Source organism: Balaenoptera ricei, chromosome 20 (assembly GCF_028023285.1).
Source record: "Balaenoptera ricei isolate mBalRic1 chromosome 20, mBalRic1.hap2, whole genome shotgun sequence".
Taxonomy (NCBI): Eukaryota; Metazoa; Chordata; class Mammalia; order Artiodactyla; family Balaenopteridae; genus Balaenoptera; species Balaenoptera ricei.
Genome location: NC_082658.1, coordinates 20239650 through 20266259, shown reverse-complemented (window position 1 = coordinate 20266259; position 26610 = coordinate 20239650). Strand labels below are relative to the sequence as shown.

Sequence of the window (26610 nt, the reverse complement as noted above, 5' to 3'; positions counted from 1 at the left end):
AAATAACCACGAGCCTGGCACATGATGAGTGCTCCATGAATTTTAGTTCCCTTTGCTCCCTTCTCACCATCCCAGTGGCCCAGGCAGAGGTGAGCAGCTATGAGGGCGGGGGGGTTGGGGTAGTGGACAGAGGTGACAAATAACTGGTTCCTCGGGGAAATCATGCAGAGAGGGCAGGTACCAAATGTAATTTGTGAGGCCACTCCTGATTCATGGGATCTGGTGCAAGAACTTTGAGGAGGCAATAAAATTCATATTCTGCTAGGAAATGACAACAGCTGAGAGTCCTGACTTAGCAAACTAATTTTTTTTTTCTTTTTATAAGGCAAGGAATTTGGATGGGTAGCAAAAAATCACATTCTAATGAGACTAATTTCCTGGAATAGGAATAACATGGCAACACCCCACGGAAAGTGTATATAAATGCCCCAGAGAGGCCATGAGACTCAGAACCTGAGCTCCTTGCTAAGCTGCAACCTTCTCTGCTAGCATCATGGCCAGCCAGCTCTGCTCTCCGATCTTCTCCTCTGGGTCCATCAAAGGCCTCTGTGGCACCACAGGTGGCGTCTCTCGGGTGTCCTGTGTCCGCTCTGTGGGCTCCTGCAGAGTCTCTGGCCTTTCTGGTGTTGGGGGGTCAGCCTCCTCTGTCAGGCTGGGCCTCTCCGGCCTTGGGAGCTGCTTGCCTCGTTCCTGCCTGTCCTCTGGGTACCACTCCTCCTGCTTTACCGGGAGCGGGGGCTGGTCCTGCGAGGGCTCCTTCAACGGCAACGAGAAGGAGACCATGCAGTTCCTGAACGACCGACTGGCCAGCTACCTGGAGAAGGTGCGCCAGCTGGAGCGGGAGAACGCGGAGCTGGAGTGCCGCATCCGGGAGCGGAGCCAGCAACAAGACCCCCTTGTGTGCCCCAACTACCAGTCCTATTTCCGGACCATCGAGGAGCTCCAGCAGAAGGTAACTGGGACCTGGCCCCTCTCCAGCCCAGCAGCCCAAACCCTGGGAGGGGTCTCTCTCATCCCACTACAGATGGGACTGTAGCTCTTAGGGGATTCTCTCTCCTATTAGGGCCAGCTTTTCTCTCTAGGGTCTTGGTTTCTTGGGGGGACCCAGACCTCTCTGCTGCTTGTAACCTCCCCTCCAATCCAGCCATTTCTCCAGCCAGCCATTCCTCCCCTCCCTCCGCTGTCTCAGCTATAGATAGGGCAGTCGCATGCACCAAGCCCCTACTGGACACAAGCCCTGGGGCTGACAGCTTCCCATCCTTTCGCTTGTTTATTCCTCATCTTATAGAGATGGATATTACTGGATCCATCTAACAGATGCGGAAGTTGAATTTTAGGGAGGTTCAGCAACTTGCCCATGATCCCATAGCCTGTTGGTGTTGGATGCAGAACCTGAATCCAGGTCGGCCTGGTTCTCTCCACTCGCCTCTCCACTCACCCACTGGGCCACTTTGGGGCTGCGGATGTCAGGACTGATGGCCACTGACATCCCTGTGATGCCCCTTCGGGGACTGATGTTCCTTCTACACCTGGGCTCAGGATGTTCAGGGCTGGAAATGCCAAAGGTGCTGGTGGTACTTAGAAGCATGGCATCCGAAAGATGGGCTGTCCCCTCCCCACCTGTCCCCACACTGCTGGGCCTTCCCCAGCTCATGGGACACCCCCTGTTCCCCAGATCCTGCTGACCAAGGCTGACAATGCCAGGCTGGTCCTGCAAATTGACAATGCTAAGCTGGCTGCTGACGACTTCCGAACCAAGTGAGTGGCCTGATCTAGGAAGGTTTCTGTGCTGCTCCCTTGCCTCTGTCCCCCGCCTCTGAGAGCTGGTGAGTGGGAGTGAGGCCCGATGGAGCTGTAAGTGGGAAATGTGGCATCGATCCTGGATCCCTTTCGGGTCGAGGGAAAGGACCACAGTGATGCTGACCCCAAATCAGCCACTGCAGCTGGTCAGCAGGGCAGTGGGTCCTGCCTGTGCATGGCTGCTTTGCTGCAGACTCGGCAGGGTTCTGTGCGTGCAGGTACGAGACGGAGCTGGGCATGCGGCAGCTGGTGGAGGCTGACACCAATGGACTGCGCCGGATCCTGGACGAACTGGCTCTGTGCAAGGCCGACCTGGAGATGCAGGTGGAGTCCCTGAAGGAGGAGCTGATGTGCCTCAAGAAGAACCACGAGGAGGTGAGGTTGATGCCATGCACCCTCTCGATGTTTCCCATCCAGCAGGGAGCCACTGCTGACCCTTGGGTGTAACAACTATGACAGCCACCTCCACAGTAACCCCAGCTGACATTTACTGATAGCCCACTGTGTGCCAGGAACTATACGAAGCACTTTGCATTTCATTCTCACTTCATGTCATCCTCACAATCATCCCAGGACGTATATACTATTACAAGCTCCATTTTACAGATGAGAAAACTGAGGCACAGAGAGGTTAAGTCACTTGCCTAATGTCACACAGATCCCAGACTCCTGCCCATGACACTAAATCTCCCTTTGGAGGGTAGTGCCTGATAATGATTCTATTTGCCTGGTGTTTGCATCGTCTCACTTTACTCTCCCAAATCCTCTGAGGAGGCAGGTAGAGGTGCACAAGGAGGCTGAAGCTCAGAGAGGTTAAGTATCCTGTTTAATGTCACACAGCTGGCAACCGAAGGAGGAGGGTTTTTACCCAGGTCAGTCGAACCCTCATCCAGCATCTTTTTCACAGCCTTATGCCATCTTGCCTCCTCTCTGCAGGAAGTCAACACACTTCGATGCCAACTTGGGGACCGGCTGAATGTGGAGGTGGATGCCGCCCCCCCAGTGGATCTCAACAAGATCCTGGATGAGATGAGATGCCAGTATGAGGCCCTGGTGGAAAATAACCGCAGAGACGTGGAGGCCTGGTTCAACACCCAGGTCGGGCCGGGCCAGCCCAGGACAAGCTCCAGGGGAGGGGTCACCCTTGACAGTAGCTTCACTTGCTCTGACCATGCTCTGGGTCGTCTCATGCTTTTCAGACTGACGAGCTGAACCAGCAAGTGGTGTCCAGCTCGGAGCAGCTGCAGTGCTGCCAGACAGAGATCATTGAGCTGAGACGCACGGTCAATGCCCTGGAAATCGAGCTGCAGGCCCAGCACAGCATGGTGAGTGGCCCCGGCCTGAGTGGCTGGCCAAGCTCGTGGTAGGCACCCCGATCCACCAGCCTCAGGTTATCACGGGGTGTGATCACAAATGGTACCCGGACACCCAGGGCTGTGGGTCTCTGGGTGGGATTCCCTCCTGTTGGGAGTGCTTCCTCTTTCCCATTGCAGCGGAATTCCCTGGAATCCACCCTGGCGGAGACCGAGGCCCGCTACAGCTCCCAGCTGGCTCAGATACAGGGCCTGATCAGCAACGTGGAGGCTCAGCTGTCCGAGATCCGCTGTGACCTGGAGCGGCAGAGCCAGGAGTACCAGGTGCTCCTGGATGTCAAGGCCCGCCTGGAGTCGGAGATCACCACCTACCGCTGCCTGCTGGAGGGAGAAGACTGCAAGTGAGTGGGTTCCGGAGGTCCCGGCTTGTGGAAAGGGCTCACCTGGGCCCAACCCTCAGTGCCGCGGTGAGGGCATCAGTCCTAGAGTGGTTATTGCACAGATGAAGGGGGATTGATCAAAGCATCTTCAGAGAGATTCCTTCCAGCCCTGGGCTTTGGGCTTTTGCAGGGGGACAAGTCGACCCCATTCATGGTACTTCTCCAACCATTGTTTTTGGCTGGGACTTTCTGGTCTTCATCCCTGCAGCCCTTGGGGATTTCAGAGGGACTGTCTGAGCCATTTGTCATTGTCACCCACCCGTCTCACTTGACCCCTATTTACATTTAACGCGAATGTCAGTCCAATGGCCGATGCCAAACACCCTGATATGATCTCATTTCCTCAGGCTGCCTGCCCACCCTTGTGCCATGGAATGCAAGCCTGCCGTTAGAGCTCCTTACATCTCAAGTGTGCCCTGCGCCCCGGCTCCCCAGCTCAGCACCCAGATCCGTACCATCAAGGAGGAGATCAGAGATGGGAAAGTCATTTCCAGCAGGGAGCACGTGCAGCCGCTGTAACCAGCTGCCCGGCTCAAGGGGCAGGCCCTGGCCCACAGGAAGGAGGATACCCCGCTGGGTCCCGGCTCTAAAAGACCCCCCCCCTTCCCTAGAGGCACTCCCCGCTCAGCAGATTTTTCTACCAAAAATATTTCTTGGATTGTGTTTCTGACTTTTACTGCTTCTATGCCGTGTAAAGCTAGGTTTCCCTGGAAATTTACCCAATAAAGTGTGTTCTCTTGGCAAAGCAAACTTGCCTCTGTCGATCTTCTGTGGTTAGTTACTGGGGGTATTTGATCTGGGCTTGCTGCGAAGGTGTGGATTTTGGTTTCAGGTCTGTCTCCTCTGGCTCTGAGTGGTAGGACGTGACAGAATGATTCAAAATATTTCATAACAGGGATACCTGAGGGCCTGGTCCATGAGAACAGACGCTGACCTAATCCGATGGCTGCTGGCCATAACCTACAGGCTTGGCTCTGCCCATGGGGACCACCTGGGGCGGCCCCAGGAGAGGCAAAGGCTCCCAAGCTGTCCTCCTAGGTAGCCCTGCTTGGTCTGGTGGTTCTCTCTTCCCTTCAGTTTCTCCTCCCTTGTCCAGCTCCTGTCACCTCGCTGGCCACCTCCAGGCCTGACACTGTGGACATTTTAGGAGAGGTGGTGCCACCCAGAGAGGCAAACTCCAAGCAGCCAGCCTGGGCCAACCACTCCAGGGAGGGGAGTTGTGTGAGCTGGGAGATGCAGGTGGGAAGGCTGGGTGAACCCAAGTCCCTAACACTGGACACAGGGCTGAAGTGAAGGGCGGCAGGGACAGTGAAGTGGGGAAGGGGGAGGGGACCGCCAGACCTCACTGTGGAGCAGAGTTCAGAGTGCCCCAGATTCCACTGGCTGAGCCATGCTCATCTGGGCATGGCTCAGCCTGGACGCCCCTCTGATCAGAGAATCATGGCCTGTGAGAAGTCTGAGGGCCCCATGCCTCCTTTGTCCCCCTGCCTCATTCTTCAGTTGAGAATATAGGCCCAGAGAGGGCAGTGACTTGCCCCAGGCCACACAGTGGTGAGTGGCGGGGACGAGGCCATCGCTCAGCTCTTCTGACTCTAACTCGGGCACCCTTCCCAGCGCACAGATTCTCTGTCTCTGTCTCTCCCCGACCCCCTTCCCTCTTTTCTCTACCTCTGGGCTCTTAACTTGAGTCCAAGACCGGTGGGAAAGACCTGGTTCTGTCTATGTCACCAGGTAGTTGGTGCTAAACATGAATCTTCAACCTGCTTGACAAGTCAGAGGTGCAGCAAACACATCTTGGACCTTAGGGGAAGAAGCGCTCGGGCGAGCTGGAGCAGCTGGTGCTGAGTCTGGCTGTGCACCCTAACCACGTCGCGTGACCTCTCTGGTCCAGCTGGTGCATCTGTAAAATGGGGCTGGGGGAAGCTCCAATGTGTGCACAGTGCCCGGAAGTGGTAGCTATGAGCGCTGGTATTAAATGAAGCGTCCCTGGGCGGAGAGCGGGGAATGGGAAAGCCCAGCTCTTTGCTTGGTTACACGGCAGGACGCTGTCGGGGCCAATACTGCCCGCCAGCAGCACCCTCAGAGCTGAACCCAAAGGGCTCAACCTCAGACCTGCTTGGCTTTGGGGCAAGAGGCCGGGCAGCAGGGCCAGTCCACGTGGTCTCAGCCCTGCCCTGCCGCTCTCTGTGCTCCGCACTCCTGCTCTGGGGTCTCAGGTCTGCAACTCCGGCTCTGGCAGAGGTTCAGACGAGCGGTGGGCGGCCGGGCATGCGCAGAGCGCACCACACCCCAGTGCGCTGCTCCGTAGAAATAGGCAGGGGTTGGGCAGTGGGTTGAGCCTCTGTTCTGGCCACTGCTCCGGCTGCCTGCCTCCTGCGTGGAAACAGCAGACAGATGGTGCCGGCTTGTGACCTGACAATCACGCTGTCAACTCCTCGAACCACGCAGCGTGTTCTCTGTTTACGTGCATTCTACGGTTTGCAGAGTGCATTCACAGCCTCATCCCATGCATTCAAACAGCCTGTGTGTGGTAGGTGCTTTATTTATGCAGCTTTCTCTACCTTTTTATCCAGTTGTTCAGAGCATCTGCGTTGGTTAAGGAAACCCTGATCTTTTTTTTTTTTTTTAACATCTTTATTGGAGTATAATTGCTTTACAATGTTGTGTTAGTTTCTGCTGTATAACAAAGTGAATCAGCTATATGCACGCGTATATCCCCATATCCCCTCCCTCTTGCATGTCCCTCCCACTCTCCCTATCCCACGCCTCTAGGTGGTCACAAAGCACTGAGCTGATCTCCCTGTGCTATACAGCTGCTTCTCACTAGCTAACCATTTCACATTTGGTAGTGTATATATGTCAATGTCACTCTCTCACTTTGACCCAGCTTACACTTCCCCCTCCCTGTGTCCTCACGTCCATTCTCTATGTCTGCGTCTTTATTCCTGTCCTGCCCGTAGGTTCATCAGAAACATTTTTTCCCCTTAGATTCCATATATATGTGTTAGCATAAGGTATTTGTTTATCTCTTTCTGATTTACTTCACTCTGTATGACAGACTCTAGGTCCATCCACCTCACAACAAATAACTCAATTTCATTTCTTTTTATGGCTGAGTAATATTCCATTGTATATATGTGGCACATCTTCTTTATCCATTCATCTGTTGATGGACACTTAGGTTGCTTCCATGTCCTGGCTATTGAAAATAGAGTGGCAATGAGCATTGTGGTACATGACTCTTTTTGAATTATGGTTTTCTCAGGGTATATGCCCAGTAGTGGAATTGCTGGGTCATATGGTAGTTCTAGTTTTAGTTTTTAAAGGAACCTCCATACTGTTCTCCATAGTGGCTGTATCAACTTACATTCCCACCAGCAGTGCAAGAGGGTTCCCTTTTCTCTACACCCTCTCCAGCATTTATTGTTTGTAGATTTTTTTGATGATGGCCATTCTGACTGGTGTGGGGTGATACCTCTTGTAGTTTTGATTTGCATTTCTCTAATGATTAGTGATGTTGAGCATCTTTTCATGTGTTTGTGGGCACTCTGTATATCTTCTTTGGAGAAATGTCTATTTAGGTCTTCTGCCCATTTTTGGATTGGGTTGTTAGTTTTTTTGATATTGAGCTGCATGAGCTGCCTGTATATTTTGGAGATTAATCCTTTGTCAGTTGCTTTGTTTGCAAATATTTTCTCCCATTCTGAGGGTTGTCTTTTCGTCTTGTTTATGGTTTCCTTTGCTGTGCAAAAGCTTTGAAGTTTCATTAGGTCCCATTTGTTTATTTTTGTTTTTATTTCCATTTCTCTAGGAGGTGGGTCAAAAAGGATCTTGCTGTGATTTATGTCATAGAGTGTTCTGCCTATGTTTTCCTCTAAGAGTTTGATAGTGTCTGACCTTACATTTAGGTCTTTAATCCATTTTGAGTTTATTTTTGTGTATGGTGTTCTAATTTCACTCTTTTACATGTAACTGTCCAGTTTTCCCAGCACCACTTATTGAAGAGGCTGTCTTTTCTCCATTGTATATTCTTGTCTCCTTTATCAAAAATAAGGTGACCATATGTGCGTGGGTTTATCTCTGGGCTTTCTATCCTGTTCCATTGATCTATATTTCTGTTTTTGTGCCAGTACCATACTGTCTTGATCACTGTAGCTTTGTAGTATAGTCTGAAGTCACAGAGCCTGATTCCTTCAGTTCTGTTTTTCTTTCTCAAGATTGCTTTGGCTATTCGGGGTTTTTGTGTTTCCATACAAATTGTGCAATTTTTTGTTCTAGTTTTGTGAAAAATGCCATTGTTAGTTTGATAGGGATCGCGTTGTATCTGTAGACTGTTTTGGGTAGTATAGTCATTTTCACAGTGTTGATTCTTCCACTCCAAGAACATGGTATATCTCTCCATCTGTTTGTATCATCTTTAATTTCTTTCATCAGTGTCTTATAGTTTTCTGCATACAGGTCTTTTTTTTTTTTTTAAACATCTTTATTGGAGTATAATTGCTTTACAATGGTGTGTTAGTTTCTGCTTTATAACAAAGTGAATCAGTTATACATATACATATGTCTCCATATCTCTTCCTTCTTGCATCTCCATCCCTCCCACCCTCCCTATCCCACCCCTCTAGGTGGTCACAAAGCACCGAGCTGATCTCCCTGTGCTATGCGGCTGCTTCCCACTAGCTAGCTATTTTACGTTTGGTACTGTATATATGTCCATGCCACTCTCTCACTTTGCCCCAGCTTACCCTTCCCCCTCCCTGTATTCTCAAGTCCATTCTTTAGTAGGTCTGCATCTTTATTCCTGTCTTGCCCCTAGGTTCTTCTGACCATTTTTTTTCTTTTTCTTTTTTTTAGATTCCATATATATGTGTTAGCATACCGTATTTGTTTTTCTCTTTCTGACTTACTTCACTCTGTATGACAGTCTCTAAGTCCATCCACCTCACTACAAATAACTCAGTTTCGTTCCTTTTTATGGCTGAGTAATATTCCATTGTATATATGTGCCACATCTTCTTTATCCATTCATCTGTTGATGGACACTTAGGTTGCTTCCATGTCCTGGCTATTGTAAATAGAGCTGCAATGAACATTTTAAGTTCTGTACATTTTTAAAAGACATAAAGCTACTGAATACTTAATAGACTACAGCACAGTGTAGACATAACTTTTATATGCACTGGGAAACCTAAAAATTTGTGTGACTCGCTTTAGTGCAATATTTGCTTGATTGCCACGGTCTGGAACTGAACCTGCAATATCTCCAAGGTATAATTATATCTTATATTTTTAGGGTAAGGATTAAAATGGGCAATTTAATGCCAAGCATCCAGCACAGTACCTGGTACTAGTACACATTCAAAGAGTGCTGGCGATGATTCTGAAGGCTGTTCTGATGAGTCTCATTCTATGTGGTTGGTATTTGCATCACCCATCCTCTGTTCTCTCTAAACAGTTAATACAGACAAAAGAACTGGAATTTATGGTTATTGCAGGAAATCAAACTGAGAGATGATTTAATCTAACCCTTTCAATTTGCAGGAGGGAACTGAAGCCCAGAGAGGTAGAGTGACTTTCCCAAGGTCACACAGCTAGTTAGAAGGTAGCATCTCTTTTTTGACTTTTCTTAAGCAACACATTTCAGGGAATAGGGCTGGGTGGCATTTTTCCTTCCATGCCCCTTCACCAACTCTTACAGAAATATATGAAAAATAAGAAAAGTACTTATACTTCAATATTATATCGAGAAGATGCGTAAATAAAAAGTGGCTATATAACACACCCATATTAAACACGAAGTGTGTGAGCCCACAAGTATTACAGGCAGGACTAAAAACCACTGGTCTCACCTGCTGCTTTCTTAGGAAGTGCCCAAGGGCTTTTAGAATCAGAGACACTTGCTCCTGGTCTCCTGGCTTTGCTCATCCCAGGGCTGCAGTGTCACTTCTCAAGAGAGCTGATTCACTCTGCTCCTGTCTCTGGGGTCCCAGAATGAGCCCCACCCCCATTGCAGAAAGTGAGGGCAGAGCCAGTTCCAGCTTGTTCAACAAACAATAATCGAACTCTCTGTACGTGGAGCAGTGAGAAACTAAGGGGAGGACCCAGAGATGGTCAAGATAGAGCATCTGCTCACAGAGGTGTTCATGACATTGACTTACTTCCCCAAGACTGGGGTCCTCACCTCTCTCTTTCTCAGTAGCATCCAGCTGAAAGGAGGTCCCTGATTCTTAGGCTGTGCTGAGTTTGTTCTCTCCTCCCTAATATTATTTTCTTCCCCTGGGAGGAAGATTATGCATGTTAATAAGACTCAGAGGCTCTTTTTCTTTCCTCCCTGGATTTACACCACAGCCAGTATCAGTGCAGCTTCTGTCACCCACACATTCCCTCCTTAAGGGGCCGGGCCTCCTCTTCCCGCAGGGAATGCTCTCATTAAAAGGAGGGGTCGCTGCCCCACAGAACTGTGGCCTCTCTCAGGGCCAGAGCAGGTGGGGCCGCAGGGGGCAATGCCACTGGCAGCACAGGGCCAGGCCCTGGCAGCCCCACCCTAGTAATGAGGGCCCGGGCCTGGAGCTGGTCCTTTGAAGATGTATCCTGAAGCTCTCGCCCGGTGATCAATGACGGGAGCCCAGAGTCCTGCCTTAGCCAAGTGACAAGCTTGGCCTCTTTCATGAGGAAAGGAACTCCTTATTGGAAACCAAATGACAAATGAATTAGCAGCTTCCTCTGGGACTGATGATCTTCTAGCGTAAGCCCCCTGACTCCAAGGATATAAAAAGGCCCGAGAGGAATGGGGCTGGCAGACACTGGCAATTCAGGTAGCTGCAGCCTCTCCCACACGACGTCTAATTGCTCCTCAGCCTCCGTCAAGAGCTGCCCCCAGTCCTCCTCTGTCTGCTCCAGCAGCACGAGCTGCCGGCTGGAGTTGTGCCTGGGTTACGTCTGCCAGCCCGGGATGTGCGTGCCCTCTGTCTGCGCGCCCACCCCCTACCGGCCAGCCACCTGCCTCTCTAAGGCCCACCTAGCCAGCTCCTGCCAGCCCAGCAGCTGCCGCCCGACCAGCAGAATCTCCAGCTCCATGGGTTCCTACAGCCTGTACTTTGAGGGCTCCTTCAATGGCAACGAGAAGGAGACCGTGCAGTTCCTGAACAACCACCTGGCCAGCTACCTGGAGAGGGTGCAGCGGCTGGAACGAGACAACGCACAGCTGGAGAGCCGCATCCGAGACGCCTCCCAGTCTCAAGCGCCTGCCTTGAGTCCTGACTAGCAGTCTTATTTCAAGACCATGGAGGAGCTCTAGCGGAAGGTGAGGGAAAGCGGTAAACAGACTCCCTGGGAAGGTGACCCAAAGGGTTGGCCTTCCAGGTTTGAGTCTCACTCATTTCTTAAGCTACGATCAGGGAAAAGAAACTTCCCTAGGGCGCAGGATTATCTCATGATTTGAGTGCTCAGCCAGAGCCCTTCACGTGGAAAGAGGCCTGGGATCTAGTCTCAGTTCTGTCATGGATTCATTGCGTGACTCTAGGAGGTCCCTTCCCTGGGCCTCAGTTTCCTCATCTGGAAAATGGGAATAATAAGGGTTCTTATGTCAAAAAGTTTCCATGGGTTAATGCAGGTAAAGTGCTTAGCCCTGCCCTTGGTACGTGGTGAGTTTTCAGTAAACGTGAGTGCTTGTTAAGGACCCTTCTAACCGTCACGTCTAACAAAGGTTTTCCTCCCAAGTTGCTCATTGCATTCAAAATGGGGCATTCAGATTTATGAAGACCCAGTGCTTGAAAAATAAACCTCACGTTTTCTGAGGACTAGCAGTTCACTGAATAGCCCTCAGAGTTCCAGAGGCTTCGGCAGGGATGGCTGCAGGACTACTGGTTCTCCTCACTTGGGTTCTTTTTCCTTCTTCTTGTCCTGGACCGACCCCCTCTGTGTGCTGTGGCCCCCAGGTTCTGTACACCAAGGCAGAGAACGCCAGGATGATCGTGAACGTCGACAATGCCAAGCTGGCTGCCAATGACTTCAGGACCAAGTGAGTGTGGCCAGGGGATGGAGGAGCCCTGTCTCCTGGCACATGCTTGGGGGCAGCTTTCTGTTAGTTTCATAGACAGTCGGAAAAGCGCCAGTGGCTCAAGGTCTTCCCTGGGGTTGGCACTCAGTTTCACCCCTCAGTCGCTGACCCTGTCCTGGCACAGGTACGAGATGGAGCTGGCCATGCGGCAGCTGGTGGAGGCCGACGCCAGTAGCCTGTGCAGGGTGCTGGATGAGCTGACCCTGTGCAAGGCCGACCTGGAGACGCAGGTGGAGTCCCTGAAGGAGGAGCTGATGTGTCTCGAGTAGAACCACGAGGAGGTGAGGCCTGAAGTCCAACTGAGGTGGTCCTGGGGAGCCCAGTGGGAAGAACGTACGATTTGGGGTTGGGGAGTCGTGGGTTAAAATTCCCAGGCTGGCCACAGATTGTATATGTAACTTTGCCCAATTTATTTAACCTTTCTGTAACCTTTCCTTTATGTTCTCATCTGTAAAATGGGGCTAACTCTATCAACAAGGCTGCTGTGAGAATTCAATGAAGTCACAGGTCTTAAACACCTGTCCTTCGGTTGGTGCTTGGAAACGCTAATGACCTTCCCTTCTGCATTTCCTGGAGTGGTGTGACTGCCAAGTGCTTGTGGCGACTTGTTTTTCTCATGAGAGCTGCATACCAAGGGTAGAGTGGCCCACTAGGGCTGGAGGGGGTTGTTTTCCAGAACCAACACGGAATGGCCCGTCCGTCTCTGCTAGGCTCACTGCGGGGGGTGGCCCCCATCTCTTCTAAGGGAGAGGTGAACTGCAGCGGTTTTCTTCTTTTTTTCTCTCCCCATCCTTGTTCCCCTTCCTCTCTTCTGTTTGCATTTAATACACTTAATCCAAAAGCCACAGGTCGACCCTGTGCTTTCTGATTTTTCCTCATCTCCTGTAGGTCCTTGGAGGGGAACCCCTCCACCCTGGGCACCTGTATGCTGTAAAGCCCACCTGAGCTCTGGTGTTTTTTACCTCCTTCCCTGGGTTGACACTCAACCTCTCAACTTGGGATTTGAGAGCGCAAGTGCCTCTGAATCCTGGCTGGGTTTCCTTAGGCTGAAGTGTAAAGTAACAATGCTACCACATACTCAATGAGTGCCCCAAGGCACCTGACTCACCCCATCTAAATCAGAGAACTGGGAACTGCCCCTGGAGGCCACTAATGAGGAGTTATCGCTTGGTACCGGCAGCCTCAGCAACAGCTTTCTCTTCTTGGCAGCAAAGCCTGGGAGGCGCCTGCTCTAACTTGGGCCTTGAACCAAGTAAAGCCAGGTCCCTGCTGCTCTCCTTCCCCGATGAACGCAGGCTGGGAGGGTGGCCGGGGACACAGGGCACAGTTGTCCCATTTTAGTCCAAATGGACCAGACAAGCCCTGATGTTGCTCCTGGCTTCTGCCAAAGCTATAGGAAGCCTCTCCCATCACAGGGGGCTCCGGGTGGAGCCGAAAGGCCCTTGGGATGCTGCAGTCCTCACAGGGCCCCTCTAAGGCAGAGATCTTTAGCATCCTTTGCTCCACCTTTTCACATCTCCTCGGGGAGGTGATCTAGGATCTCACGACTTCACACTTGCCTGGTGTTCTTGTGTCTTTTCGGGAAGTCGATGCCCTCCGATGCCAGCTTGGGGACCGCCTTAACGTTGAAGTGGACGCCGCAACCCCCGTGGACCTGAGCAGGGTTCTGGAAGAGATGTGGTGTCAGTATGGGGCCCTGGTGGAGAACAATCGCAGGGACGCGGAGGGATGGTTCACCCGGGCAGGCGGGCCTCTCGCAGGGGGCTGGCCTCCCCAGGATCCCTGAGAGGCACTCCCAGCCTTCTCCTGTCTCCCCCATTGCAGGTGGAAGAACTTAACCAGCAGGGAGCCACGAGCTCTGAGCGGCTTCAGAGCTACCAGTCAGACATCAGTGATCTGAGACGAACGGTCAACACGCTGGAGATCGAGCTGCAGGCCCAACACAGCCTGGTGAATGCGCCTGTGGGCACCTCTCTCCCAGCTCTGGATCTCAGGCAGCACCGAATGTAGGTGCAGGCATCCAGGAAGGAGGAGGGGGAAGAGGAAGAGGGGGGAGGAGGGGGACGGCGAGGGGGAGGAGGATGCAGCAGGGGGCGGAGGAGGAAGGGGAGGAGGTCCAGATTTAGCCACCACCATTGCTTGCCCAGCTGACCTCTCCTGCGGGGAGGTTTCTCCCAGGACCCAGCTCAGTGATAAAAGGGCCATGTTTCAAGTCTGATGTGGGTTAGGTGGCCCCTGTCAAACACTCTCCCCAAGAAGGTTTGTTCTCTGCTTAGCCTGCCCTTCCAAACCCATGCTCCTCAACCCCACCTGTGGAGATTAAAAAAATCTCCATGCCCAGGTTCTTCCCCAGATGAATTATATCAGAGTCTCTGGAGGTGGGGCCTGGGCATGGGTGTCTTTTAGCGTCTCCCACATGACTCTAAAGTGCAGCCAGGGTTCTGGTATCATGTTACAAATCATAATTCTAGTTATTACTTTAAAATGTATATCTCAGAAATAACTAAATTTCCTTGTCAACTGCATTATTATGAACTTTCATCAAATCTTTAACCATGGTCATTTTTAAGTCTTTTGTCATTTACAGACAGTTCTGGGTGTACTCTGATGCTTTTGCAAATATGTTCCTATAAAAGGGTTTCATCGTCAAGGAATTCATGGAAAAGACTCTGACAAGTACAGGTTTCTGGTAACTGACTGTACTGCTGAACTGAATGAATAAGCATTTTCAGAACTCTAATGGAAAACTGATGAACTCATAAAAGTGCTAACAAAAGATCAAGATGAAAAAAAAATTAATTACATGGGACTGAGTGAACTGATGAGGATGATTATAATTTTTGTGACTTTCTGTTTGAATTAAAAAAAAAATCCCACAAGGACTCAGAGGCAAAAAATATACAAAAATTTTCACTGCAAATTAAAGGAGCTGTTACAGTGGAGGATTACTGGACTGAATGTCAATATTATGACATAGAAAAAAATATATATATATGTGTCATCTTGGGCATGTTACTTAACTTCTTGTCTCATATGTAAAATGGGATTGTAGTAGTATTGCTGGGAAATTATGTGAGATAGTATATGTAATGTAGAGCACTTAGAATGGTATATGGTTCAACCAAAGACTATATATGTGTTTGCTTTCTTCATGGTATTTTATTGTGTACATGCAATATAATTAATTTAGCTAGTTTCCCATTGATCAATGTATAGCATTTTCAATTCCTCTGCTATTCCAATGTTGTTGTCAATATCCTTACATATCCATTACCATTGGCAAAAAAAAAAAAAAAAAAAAAAGTGCAGCCAGGGTTGAAGACCACTGATCTCAGTGATGCTTGTTGGTGGGGTGGGGTAGACTGGTGAACCTCAGGTCCAAGGCCTGAAGCCTGACTAAGGTTGAAGAAGGAATAAGGGATTTAGCGTCACGTGAACATAGGTTCAAACCCTGGCCTGTCACTTCCCAGCTGTTTAACCTTGAACAAGTCACTTGACCTTTCTGGGCTTCAGTTTCCTCAGTGACTCAGGTAGGGAGGGGTCATTCCCAACCCCAAAGAGAGACCTGGCTCTTCTCGGCTCTTTCTTTCTTTCTTTTTTTAAAAAATTGAATGGAAGATTCTTTAAATTCTATAGCGCTTTACAATTTTCAAAAGTTTCACATGCACGATTTCACATAATTCTATAATAACCCTTTTTTCCCCTACCCTTATATTGCCCCTCACCTTTTCCCTCTCTCCACTGGTAAGCACTAGTTTGCTCTCTATGTATGTGAGTCTGCTTCTGTTTTGTTTTATTCACTAGTTTGTTGTATTTTTAGAATCCACATATAAGTGATATCATACAGTATTTGTCTTTCTCTGACTTATATCACTTAGCATAATGCCCTCCAAGTCCATCCATGTTGCTGCAAATGGCATTATTTCATTCTCTTTTATAGCTGAGTAATATTCCATTGTGTATATAAACTCCACATCTTCTTTATTCATTCATCTGTTGATGGACGCTTAGGTAGCTTCCATGTCTTGGCTATTGTAAATAATGCTGCTATAAACATTGGGGTGCATATATCCTTCTGAATGTTTTTGTTTTCTTCATATATATACTCAGGAGTGGAATTGCTGGGTCATATGGTAGTTCTATTTTCAGTTTTTTGAAAAACCTCCATACCATCTTCCACAGTGGCTGCTTCTTGGTTCTTTCCAAGGCCATGGAAAATAGGTCTGCTCCTCGCAGCTATTTTGTCTTTCCTTTTGCCTTAGAGAGACTCTCTGGAGAACACCCTGGCAGAGACGGAGGCCCGCTACAGCTCCCAGCTGGCCCAGATGCAATGCCTGATCACCAGCTTGGAGGTCCAGCTGGCCGACATCCACTGTGACCTGCAGCGGCAGAACCAGGAGTACAAGGTGCTCCTGGACGTGCGGGCCTGGCTGGAGTTCGAGATCAACACGTACCGGGGGCTGCTGGAGAATGACGACTGCAAGTACGTGGTGTGTGAGAGGTTTGGGGTAGGTTATAGGAAGCAACTGGATCTACCCATAAGATAGAACCCTGTCATGATTAATAAGTGATTAGGAAGCTGGGATGATCCAAAGAAGTCAGGCAGGTATTCATGCTGCCATCCCAAACCTGGCCCATTGGGACCATTCTGCTCCATTCCAAGTTGACAGACTCCTTCTAAGCGCTCAGCATGTGCCAGGTGCCACGGGGGATACTGAGATGGATGATGACGAAGCATCTGTTCTCAAGTCTTTTCCGTCTCCAGGGAGACAGACATGCCACTGGAGATCATACTGGGGAAGGGTGGATGGTTTTGGCACTTGGAAGGATTATGTAGCTTCGTGTGTTGAGCTGTGGTGGAAAGGACAGGAAAGGTCAGCTGGGCCCCATTCAGTGGTGAACCACAAAGGCCATGCTGCGGAGGGAGGCCTTTATTCTATAGGCAGTTGGGAGGCCTTAACTGTTTTTGAGGAGGAAATGATAGAATTTGCTTAACTGCCTAGCTCCCTGCTAGATGGTAAACCCCTGGAACTCAGAGACAAAATATTTTTATCCCCTGCATCTGGTGCATAGTAGATGCTCAGTAAACGTTTCTTGACCGAGTCAATGAGAGCTCAAAGCTGCTCTTCAGGAGGATGGCACAGATGGCAACAAGAAGGGCTGAGTAGAGAGAGGGGGGAGGGGCTGGGCATGGGAGCCATTCAGGAGGCCTTGGATGTGGTCTAGGTAATAAACAATGGGGAGGGTCTGAATTTGGGCAGTGGAGGCATCTGCCCCCAGCCGTGGTACAGGCAGAAGTGGCAGGGCTTGGTGACTGCCTGGCTGCAGGATACCTCTGGGCCTCGGATACCTGGTGGGCTGATGATTGTAGGTAGACATTCAGCCTTGCTTCTCTGCCATTTAGAATCTTGTCCTCCAGGGCAAGGGTTGCAAAGTCAAATATTTTCCAAGAACTAGGCCATGAACATACGTGAGTGACGTGGGTCACTGTGGGACAGTGGAGAACCAGGGAGCTATGGCTTGTCCCATGAAGGTGGTGCTGCCCCCTCAGGGCCATTTCTACCGCGTAAGATGAAGATTCAGTACTGCTGGATCTTCTCATTATTCAAGGAAAGCTGGGAAGCAAGATTTCTTTGAAATGTTTAGGTTCTTTTAAAACAAATGTTTTAAGTTCTCCTGATTTTTAAACCTTTTCAACAAATTTAAAAAAATACAGGGCTTCCCTGGTGGCGCAGTGGTTGAGAGTCTGCCTGCCGATGCAGGGGACACGGGTTCGAGCCCTGGTCTGGGAAGATCCCACGTGCCGCGGAGCAACTGGGCCCGTGAGCCACAACTACTGAGCCTGCGCGTCTGGAGCCTGTGCTCCGCAACAAGAGAGGCCGTGATAGTGAGAGGCCCGCGCACCGCGATGAAGAGTGGCCCCCGCTTGCCGTAACTAGAGAGAGCCCTCGCGCAGAAACGAAGACCCAGCACGGCCAAAAATAAATTAAAAAAGAAAAATACAGTACTGGCCAAATGAAACACATTTCAGGCGGGATGTGGTCCTCAGGCTGCCTGGCCAGTCTCTGGGCTATTTGGCCTCCATCCAATGTTCAGTGTGTTGTTGCTGGTTTTGAGCTCACACCTGCCAGTCTCGGAGACCATCCTTTCTCCTTTTGTATTCCTTCTATATCAGTTGATGAATTCATCTCATTCAACACATTCTTAGTAAGTGCCAGCTCTAGGCCGGGTATGCAGGGTGGGCATACATACTGCTGATCTCACTGCCTAGTGGGGAGACAGACCGTAGTAGAGTGATGACAAATCACTCTGGAAGGAGGTACATGGTCCCATAGGGGGATCTGACACAGAGATCAGGGGAGGCTTCAGGGAGGCTTCAGGGAGGATGTGACGAGTTGAAAGAAGCTGCTCTTGTTCTAGCACAAGTGGGAACCACTAGGGTTTCGGGCAGAGGAGGGACATGATTTGTGTTTGTAGAAGATCACTCTGGCCAAGAAGCTGAGGATATTTAGGAGGGGCAAGAGTGCGGTTGGGGAGCCCAGTTAGGAAGCCGTTGGGGTCACACAGGTGAAGACGATGAGGTTAGGATGGGGGGAAACTGAGTGGAGAAGGTGGGCAGTGGGTGCGATTGAGAGGCACCGGGGGCTGGGTGGGGGATGAATTGACGGCACTTGTTGCTGAGCTGGGCTTCGTTCTAATCCTTCCCACGTGCCTTTCTTCTGCAGGTTGCCATGTAACCCAAGCTCCACTCCCTCCCTTCCCCCTCGTGCTCCCTCCCCCAGTGTGCCCTGCCCCCTCCCGGCGCCCCTGAAGTCCCTCAGCGCTGCTGGATCCTGGAGGGACGCGAACTGGGTGGCTGGTGCCTCCTCAGGCCGAGCCTGACCACAGTTCAGTGGCCACCAAGAGAGCAGGGCCATTTCCAGCGGGCAAGGAATGCCACTAGCAGTGCCAGGAGATGACGTGTCCGGAACACGCTCTGATATTGCAAGGGGCACCCTAGCCTCTGTCTCTTAGAAAAGACCACTCTCATTTCCATAGGTAAATGGCTCTCTTGGCTGATGTTTCGAATTGCGGATGCTGACTCAGAGCACGTGTCCTTAGTTAACTGGCAAATAAAGACGCACACGTAGAGAATGGACTTGAGGACACGGGGAGGGGGAAGGGTAAACTGGGACGAAGTGAGAGAGTGGCATGGACATATATACACTACCAAATGTAAACTAGATAGCTAGTGGGAAGCAGCCGCATAGCACAGGGAGATCAGCTCGGTGCTTTGTGACCACCTAGAGGGCTGGGATAGGGAGGGTGGGAGGGAGATGCAAGAGGGAGGAGATATGGGGATACATGTATATGTATAGCTGATTCACTTTGTTATAAAGCAGAAACTAACACACCATTGTAAAGCAATTATACTCCAATAAAGATGTTAAAAAAAAAAAAAAAGCCTCATCCAGTGGCCCTGCACACCCGTCTTTCTCTCCTTGTCACTTATGCTGCTATATCCACCAGCCAGTTCTGCTCAGTTGGGCTCAAGAGGAGTGTGGCCAAATTCTATATTTATTTTTATGCCCCTTCTGCTTCCATAGAGACTTGAAAGGCATTTACTAAAAAGGCCTGCATGCCATAAACCAGTTAAAACAAGGCCACTGGTCCAGAGCCAAGTAATAAAAGAATAAAGAGAGGAGGGATCTGATGATGCCAAAAACCTAGGCCAGACTACTGTTAATTGAGAATAATACTGTGATAACTCCACCCCTAAACCTCATTACACCTGGTACAATGGGATCATTCATTCATTCATTCAAAGAATCTTTATGCAGGTTCCATATTAGGGGTTGTTAACCCAAAGCAGTAGTCCTCCAGACACCTTGTTAATGCCCATTTAATCCTTGCAACAATCTATTAAAAAGGTACCATTATTTTCTTCCCTTTACAAATGAGGAAACTGAGGCCCAGAGAGGTTAAGAAACTTGCCCAAGGTCACACAGCTAGTAAGTGGTGGACCAGGACTCAAATATGGGCCTGCAGTTCCCAGAGATGCTCAAGCAATTCATATTCTGTGTCCTCACTATTTTCAAACACAGCTGGGGGCAGGAGGTAACCAAAAAATGCAAGCAATTGCCACTGTCCAGATACTTCTAATTAGGGAGGGAGCTTACCTGTGTAAGGCCACACTCCTTCCACAATAAGAGCCAATAATATAATAATAATAACTACTACTACCACTTATTGAGCACTTATAAGGCACCTGGTACCGTGTTGAACACCTTAACATAAATTCATTTATGCAGTTTTCATGAACACCCTGTAAGGTAGGCATCAGACATGGTGTCCATTTTAGAGATGGGAAACTGAGGCTCAGAGAGTGGTTTAGTCAGTTGTCCAAGGTTATAGACAAGACAAGTATTTGAACGTAGGTCTAGCCGGCTGCACCGCAGCGTTATTCTAGCCACTCTGCTACACCCCGAAATTCCTACCTAGAAAGAGTACACACTGACAAAGATTGGGAGAGGTACTAGCTTGAGGGAGAACAGAAGAACTTCATGTAACTGGCGGCATTTGAGATGGGCCTGGAAGGTTGAATAGGATGTCTGCAGAACAAAGGACAGGAATAAGTACATGAGGTCTGCAGGAAAGCAGAAATCAGGCCCAGGAGGCCTTGAATGGCCCTGCTGACTGGAGCAGTGCGCTCTTGGAAAAGACTGGTGGGAATAAAGTTCAGATGGTAGGAAGGCGTCAGCCAGCAGGGGCCCTCGGGTACCCCTTGAAGAGCCTGGACCCCATCCTGAAGGCAGTGGGAGGGCTGCAGCAGGATTTGAGCCCAAGGATGACATAACTGGAGTGATATTTTCGCAAGTTCCACAAAGGAGTCTAAACAGGATGGCTGAGAGGCAGGGAGAGAGCTGATGAAGAGCGTGTGGAAGAAGCTAACAGGGTCTCAACTAAGGCAATTACAGTGGGAATGGAAAAATCAGGGATTAATCTGAGCGACTCAGTGAAGGACCCGAGTAGGCGATAGATGGGCCATGACAGATAAAGAGGAGAGAGCTGGGACCAGGAATCTTGAATACCTTTCTGAACCTCACCCTCCAAAGACACAGTTCTTCCTTAATGGGCTGAAGTGGTGTTTCTATTAAGGATCTGCCCCCTCTACTTGCCAAGGAGCGATGAGGAATGGATTGGATCCTGAAGCCGCCTGGGGCTTTCCTGGCATGATCCCACATGCATGCCTGGCAGATAGGGTGGTGAGCCTGGCAGGAGACTCAAACACACTGCTTAGCCAGCTGTGGTTACAGGTTGGAGTTGGGGGTAAAACTTCAATGAGCTGGAGTGTCAAGGGAGAGGGGTTTCTGGCTCACCGGCTGCTCCAATAACTGAGTGCAAACCAGCCTTCCTTCTTACTTTCAATCCCTGTGCAAAATTCATCTAGAATGTACTCAGCTTGATAAATATAATAGACTGAACAGAACCAAATCTTTGGTTCTAGAATCCTGGGCCTTTTCTGTCCAGTATGGTAGCTGCTACCTACATGTGGCTATTTAATTTTTAATGAAATAAAATGGAAAAATTTAGTTCCTCAGTTGTACTAGCCACATTTCAAGTGCTCAATACCTACCTGTGGCTGGTGGTACCATACATTGCAGAAAATAGGATATTTCTATTATTGTAGGAAGTTCTACTGGCTGGCACTGTCCTGGACTGTCAGAATCACAAAGAGCCTTTCAGATGAGCTGGTCCAGCGTCTTTCATTTATGGACCAGGAGTCTAAGGCCCAGGGGGATGGAAAGATGTGCTCACAGACACACAACCAACAGGTGGAAATTGGAGCCAAGTGTTTCACTGCCAAGCCTAGCGGGTGTCTCTGAGCACTTTATGCTTTCTCCATGCACCAAGGTTTATTATTATTTCAGGTTAAGTATTTTCCCCTTTCCCCTGCTTTCACATCTCTAAGAATAGAGACACTTTTTTCTGAGATGCTGAAACTCTTTCCCAGGAATATAGTTCCCCTTTCAAAAAGAACTCGCAACCACCAAACTCAGAATCTCCTCATACTCCAAGCATTTGAGTCAGTAGGAGCCCAGACCTCAGGCTGTGGCCAGAGCTGCAGCAGAAATAATCACACAGGAAGTCACAGACCAGGAGTTCAGGCCCCTGGACACTTTGGGGACCTCTGTAGGCTCCCTGTCCCCCATCACACATTGTCCAATCCAACCTGGCCCGTTTCCACACCCGTGTGTCATTCCGACTTACCAAGACCTGTCTGACCACCCAAATGCCTGTTCAAGGTTTTTACTATGAAACCAAGCCCCACAGCTCAGGGCCAGGAGTGCCACCCACCGCTGGATACAGATGGCCACCGTCTTCCATGTTTGGATGGTCCTTCCAAGTTAGAGACGTCACGAGCTATCCTCCTGCCCAGCCCATCTCTCTTATTTGATGGATGAGGACGCCCTGGGCATAGACTTTGGGAAATATTTTTGCCCACCAGCACCAGGACCTCCTGGAGACTGGACCCAGTGCTATACATGTAGGAATTCTCAGAGGAACTCTATCCTCATATCAAAGCATTTGGATTTAATTAACTCAGGTTTATAGGAAAACCTAGCTTGGGCCACGGCAAAGTAAGGAAACCTCGGGCATAATTGATGTTTGGGAGAAACTCCCACAGGTAGCAGGATCCTCCCCGAGTGGGGATTGGGAAAGAAGGGACCTGCATTTCAAAGATGCAACTTTCCCTGAGGCCATTAAAGAGACTGGGCCTCACATCTGCCACTCACTGCCCGAGAGCAAAGCCTCCTTCTGGGGTGGAAGTGGGGAACCACAGGCAGAGCAGCCATTCAGGGAAGCTTGGCCAGAGGGTGACGCTTCCAGAGAGAAGAGGCCAGGAGTTGGACACAGTGACCCAGAGGCCAGGCAGTTTGTGGAATGAATTGCACTGAATGGTACCCTCCCTACTTTGTTGGGGAAACTTTTACAATACGATCAAAACAGGGTATGTCAGGTGACAACTGGGAAAATCATTCACAATAAAACAATTCTCTTTTTGGGTTTTGTAAATTTTAACCTATGAATGCAATGATCTCAAGTTGGCCGAACAGAAAGTTCCTAAGATCATTTGATATATATCTTCTCAAACAATTGGTCGAGATAAGTTTACTTCCAAATAGTCCTTTCCTTTCGCCATCCATAAGTAACCAGACACACCAACCAGCATCTTGCCGGAATGGAAACAATCAGTGGCTTTGACTTTAAAAAACCTGGGCTAGAATTCCAATTCTGCTACTAACGTGCTGTGTGATTTTGGCACATAGCCTAATCTCTGTGCATCTCCGTCTCCTTCTCCCCCGTGGAGATGGGGATAAGTCTATCTCCTTCACAGAGTCATTGGGATAGAATGCATGTGAAAATGCTTTTCATGATGCCTGGCATATTGTAAGCGCTTGGTAAATGTTGGTTAAAGAAAATCTGCTTTGCTCTTATATATAGAATGGATAAACAACAGGTCCTACTGTATAGCACAAAGAACTATATTCAGTATCCTATGATAAATCATAATGGAAAAGAATATAAAAAAGAATGTATATATATGTATAACTGAATCACTGCTGTACAGCAGAAATTAACACAACATTGTAAATCAACTATACTTCAATAAAAAAATATTGATTAAAAAAAAAGAAAATCTACTTTGGCAACAAGCCCCCTTTGTCTTCTGATTTTCCCCAATGACTATGGTAGCTGAGTCACTTTTATGAGCCATTTGGACACCAAGTTTCAGAAATAACAGGAGCAGCAACAAAAGCACGCCAACACCATCACTTGTGCAGCTTAGCTTTGCTCCAAGGTTAATTAGCATCTGGATGCACTTCCAGTCTTGGTCTAAATGCCTTGGTAAAATGGAGGGTCCAGTGACCGGTTCTGGAGTCCACCTGGGGGATGCCCTCCCTCCACCCCAGCCCCCTGACTCCAGAGCTGACTTTAGGTCTCCCCACGTGCTCTAGGAGCCAAGTTTTAGGCCTCATTCATTGTGCTGTGTAGAGCTAGGGGTTGGCAGACTACAGATCACAGGTCAAATCCAGCTGCTGCCTGTTTTGGTAAAGAAAATGCAACCAGAACACGGCTACACCCATTTGCTTCTATATTGTCTGGGTCTGCTCTGTGCCCCGAGGGCAGAGCCGAGCAGTTGCAGGGCAGAGGCTGTATGGCCTGCAAAGCCTAAAATAGTGACCATCTGGCCCTTTAACAGAAAAGGTGTGATGCAGAGGAGAACGAACACACTGGAGTTAGGAGCTCTGGGTCCTACCTGGACCTGGTAGCCACCTCCACCTTTAGCGCCCCTTCATTCTATTGCCCAGTCTCTCTGGGGGCTCCTGCCCATGCTCAGTGACCCCTCCCTCTTTGAGAGAGGACTGCTGCATCTTAGAGGCCATGCAGACACCAGATGGTCACGCAGGGAGCAGAGATGACTTCTTGACAGGGTATCTTTAAAGCAGTAACGCGACACGTCCCTGTTAGCAAGAGAGAGCAGTGACAAGGAGTCCAAAGGCAGCTACTCCTCTCTTTCAGAAGGAGGGGAGCTACTTATGGACCCTGAGTAATTGACTGATGGTTGTTCTGATGGCCGTGGATCTGAGGATGTCGTGGGGGAAACTTGTGTATTGCACCTGCCCCTGCCGCGGGTGGATGAAAGGTCCAGACAATGAAGCGCTCTCACTCTGGGGTGCTTGGCCCTGAGGACCACGGCTTCTAGTGCAGCAGGAACCCCAGCTCTTCAAGCTCTGTGAAGAACTGTTTGAAGCCTCCTCGCTGCAGGGAAGCTGTGGTCGGTGGCCTCCTTGGGAAGGCTACGCTCCATGGAAACCTCAGCCTCCAGCACCGCACTGGGGCCCACCTGAGAGAGAGTAGCCAACCTAGTAGGCATCTTCCCAGAGCCTGTGGTTTGTGGCCAATCCAGCCTGGCCCTTCCGGTGGTCATCCAGGGGTCGGTGGGGACCCTCCTGTCACTGCATATGAGAGTGAGGTGGGAAGCAAGGAACTCACCTGCAGCTGAAGCGTACCTTACAAATGGCTCGCCTCTGGGGAGAGGGCGCCCCCGTGGCTCTGCAGATTCTCATGACTTTGACCTGCCTTTTGATTTTCAAGTTTTCTTAGTGGGGCCACTTTCTTTCTGCAGCACGTGGGAAACTGCATCTCTCTCTTCTGGGTCCTGGTCAATGAATGAAATGAATAAACGAGTAAATGAGGTTGCATATTTAGTTAATCTACTGTTGTCAGGTTATTTCACTGAATTACAGTGGGCCCTGGTCCAGTGTTTTGTTAACTACGGCTGTGACTCACTGATGGTCTGTGAAGTCATTTTAGTGGGTTTTAATCAGCCCGAGATACACACACACACACATACACACACACACACACACACACACACAGAGATTGAAATGAAACAATAGAAATTAGAAAAGACAAGCATTTTTATGGGAAACTCAGGTCAGAGGTTCTGCCTGGCCCCCCTAGAATACGCTACTTAAAGTAAGCTTTTGTGATCACATGCCCATTATGAGCAAGGCACCGTGTTGGGGCTTTATAGACATGGTGACACAGGGTCCCACAAAAACCCTGCAAAGAGGGAGCGGCTGTTACTATTTTCAGCTGGTGGCTGAATCAAGGCTTGAACCCCAGTTTCTTTGCAGTAGATCCAAAGCCCATACTTTGAAAGCTTTGAAGGGGCAAAAAATTCAACATGAGAAGGTTTAGGGTGGTTGTTCTAAAAGTGTGGTCCTCCATCCAGTAATACCAGCATCCCCTGGGAACATGTTGGAAATGCAAATTCTTGGGCCCCACCCCAGACTTTCTTAATAAGCAGTCTGTTTCATGGAGGCTTCCAGGTGATTCCATGCACACTCAAGTTTCAGAATCACAGTGGGGCTTCCCTGGTGGCACAGTGGTTGAGAATCTGCCTGCTAATGCAGGGGACACGGGTTCGAGCCCTCGTCTGGGAAGATCCCACATGCTGCGGAGCAACTGGGCTCGTGAGCCACAACTACTGAGCCTGCACGTCTGGAGTCTGTGCTCCGCAACAAGAGAGGCCGCGACAGTGAGAGGCCCGTGCACCGCGATGAAGAGTGGCCCCCGCTTGCCGCAACTAGAGAAAGCCCTCGCACAGAAACGAAGACCCAACACAGCCAAAAAAAAAAAAAAAAAGAATCACAGTGTAAGGGGGGTTTATTTGTGAAGTAAGATCCCGAATGGCCAGACCCACTGCAGAAGAGATGGGCCTTACTCTCTTGATCTCATGGGTGAGGAACTCTTGATCCCATTGAGACAGTGCTGAACATGTTAAATGATGGTAATTGCTGAGCCGGTCACACCATCAGTCTAGAAAAGGCCAATCAAACTCACCCACCCAAAGCTCCCCCACAGGCTCCACTGGCAAGTCCTTCTGGCAGCTGCCCAGCTTGGAACTTGCAGTCAATTGCCACATGAACCAGAAGCTCCATATTTAGGCAGCCATGGATGAGAACAGCATGTCTTCAGAAACCAGCATGAGAGCTGACCAAGCAGTGAGTTCCCCATCACTGGAGGCATTCAAGGAGGGCCTTTATAACCACCTGGTGGGGACGTTGAGAAGGTCGCTCAGGCAGCTGATGGAGCTGGATGAGATGGTTGTAGGGGTCTTCTAGCCTCAAAATTTGATGACTCCCTTCTTTCTGGGTCTTATTAATCAGTGAAACTATAAGTGGAGCTAACACACTGACTCTTGCAGCTGGTTCTTGTCTTCCTTCTCTACTCCGTGAACTCTCTGAATCAGAGTAGCTTGCTGAGAAATTTACAAAGTCCAGCTGATGGTTGTTGAGTCCAGCCCGTCCTGATGTGGGAGTGACAACAGTCCCAAGTCCCAGGGGTGGAGAGAGCTTAAGTCAGGCCTTGGTTGCTGTACCTCCAACTGCTCTCAAGCCCAGAATCCTACCTGTTGGCCACCGTCTGTGTAGACAGGACTGAT

The 26610-nt window shown here is 49.6% G+C and overlaps 2 protein-coding genes across 3 annotated transcripts; both read left to right on the top strand.

Moving 5' to 3' along the window:
* Window positions 1–493: 493 nt before the first annotated feature.
* KRT36 (keratin 36) lies at window positions 494–4144 on the top strand. Of its 2 annotated transcripts, none has more exons than XM_059908540.1 (7): window positions 494–952; window positions 1676–1758; window positions 2019–2175; window positions 2737–2898; window positions 3000–3125; window positions 3294–3514; window positions 3964–4144. In XM_059908540.1, the coding sequence occupies exons 1-7, from the start codon at window positions 494–496 to the stop codon at window positions 4070–4072; spliced, it is 1317 nt and encodes a 438-aa protein (XP_059764523.1). In that variant the 3' UTR covers window positions 4073–4144. The 2 variants fall into 2 exon arrangements, with proteins under 2 accessions (XP_059764523.1, XP_059764522.1); XM_059908539.1 differs by having other exon boundaries at window positions 3901–4144.
* Window positions 4145–10340: 6196 nt separating this feature from the next.
* Window positions 10341–18494, top strand: KRT32 (keratin 32). Its single transcript, XM_059908456.1, is given in 7 exon segments — window positions 10341–10856; window positions 11491–11573; window positions 11737–11892; window positions 13194–13353; window positions 13437–13562; window positions 15875–16095; window positions 18338–18494. Coding segments are annotated over 7 exon segments (1419 nt in total).
* Window positions 18495–26610: the final 8116 nt, after the last annotated feature.

Bases quoted from the DNA above. Each gene is read 5' to 3' on its own strand.
- KRT36 (XM_059908539.1), top strand. From the start codon at position 494: ATGGCCAGCCAGCTCTGCTCTCCGATCTTCTCCTCTGGGTCCATCAAA. The intron at 1,759-2,018 runs GTGAGTGGCCTG...CTGTGCGTGCAG, and splicing joins GCTGACGACTTCCGAACCAA to GTACGAGACGGAGCTGGGCA. The intron at 2,176-2,736 runs GTGAGGTTGATG...TCCTCTCTGCAG, and splicing joins TCAAGAAGAACCACGAGGAG to GAAGTCAACACACTTCGATG.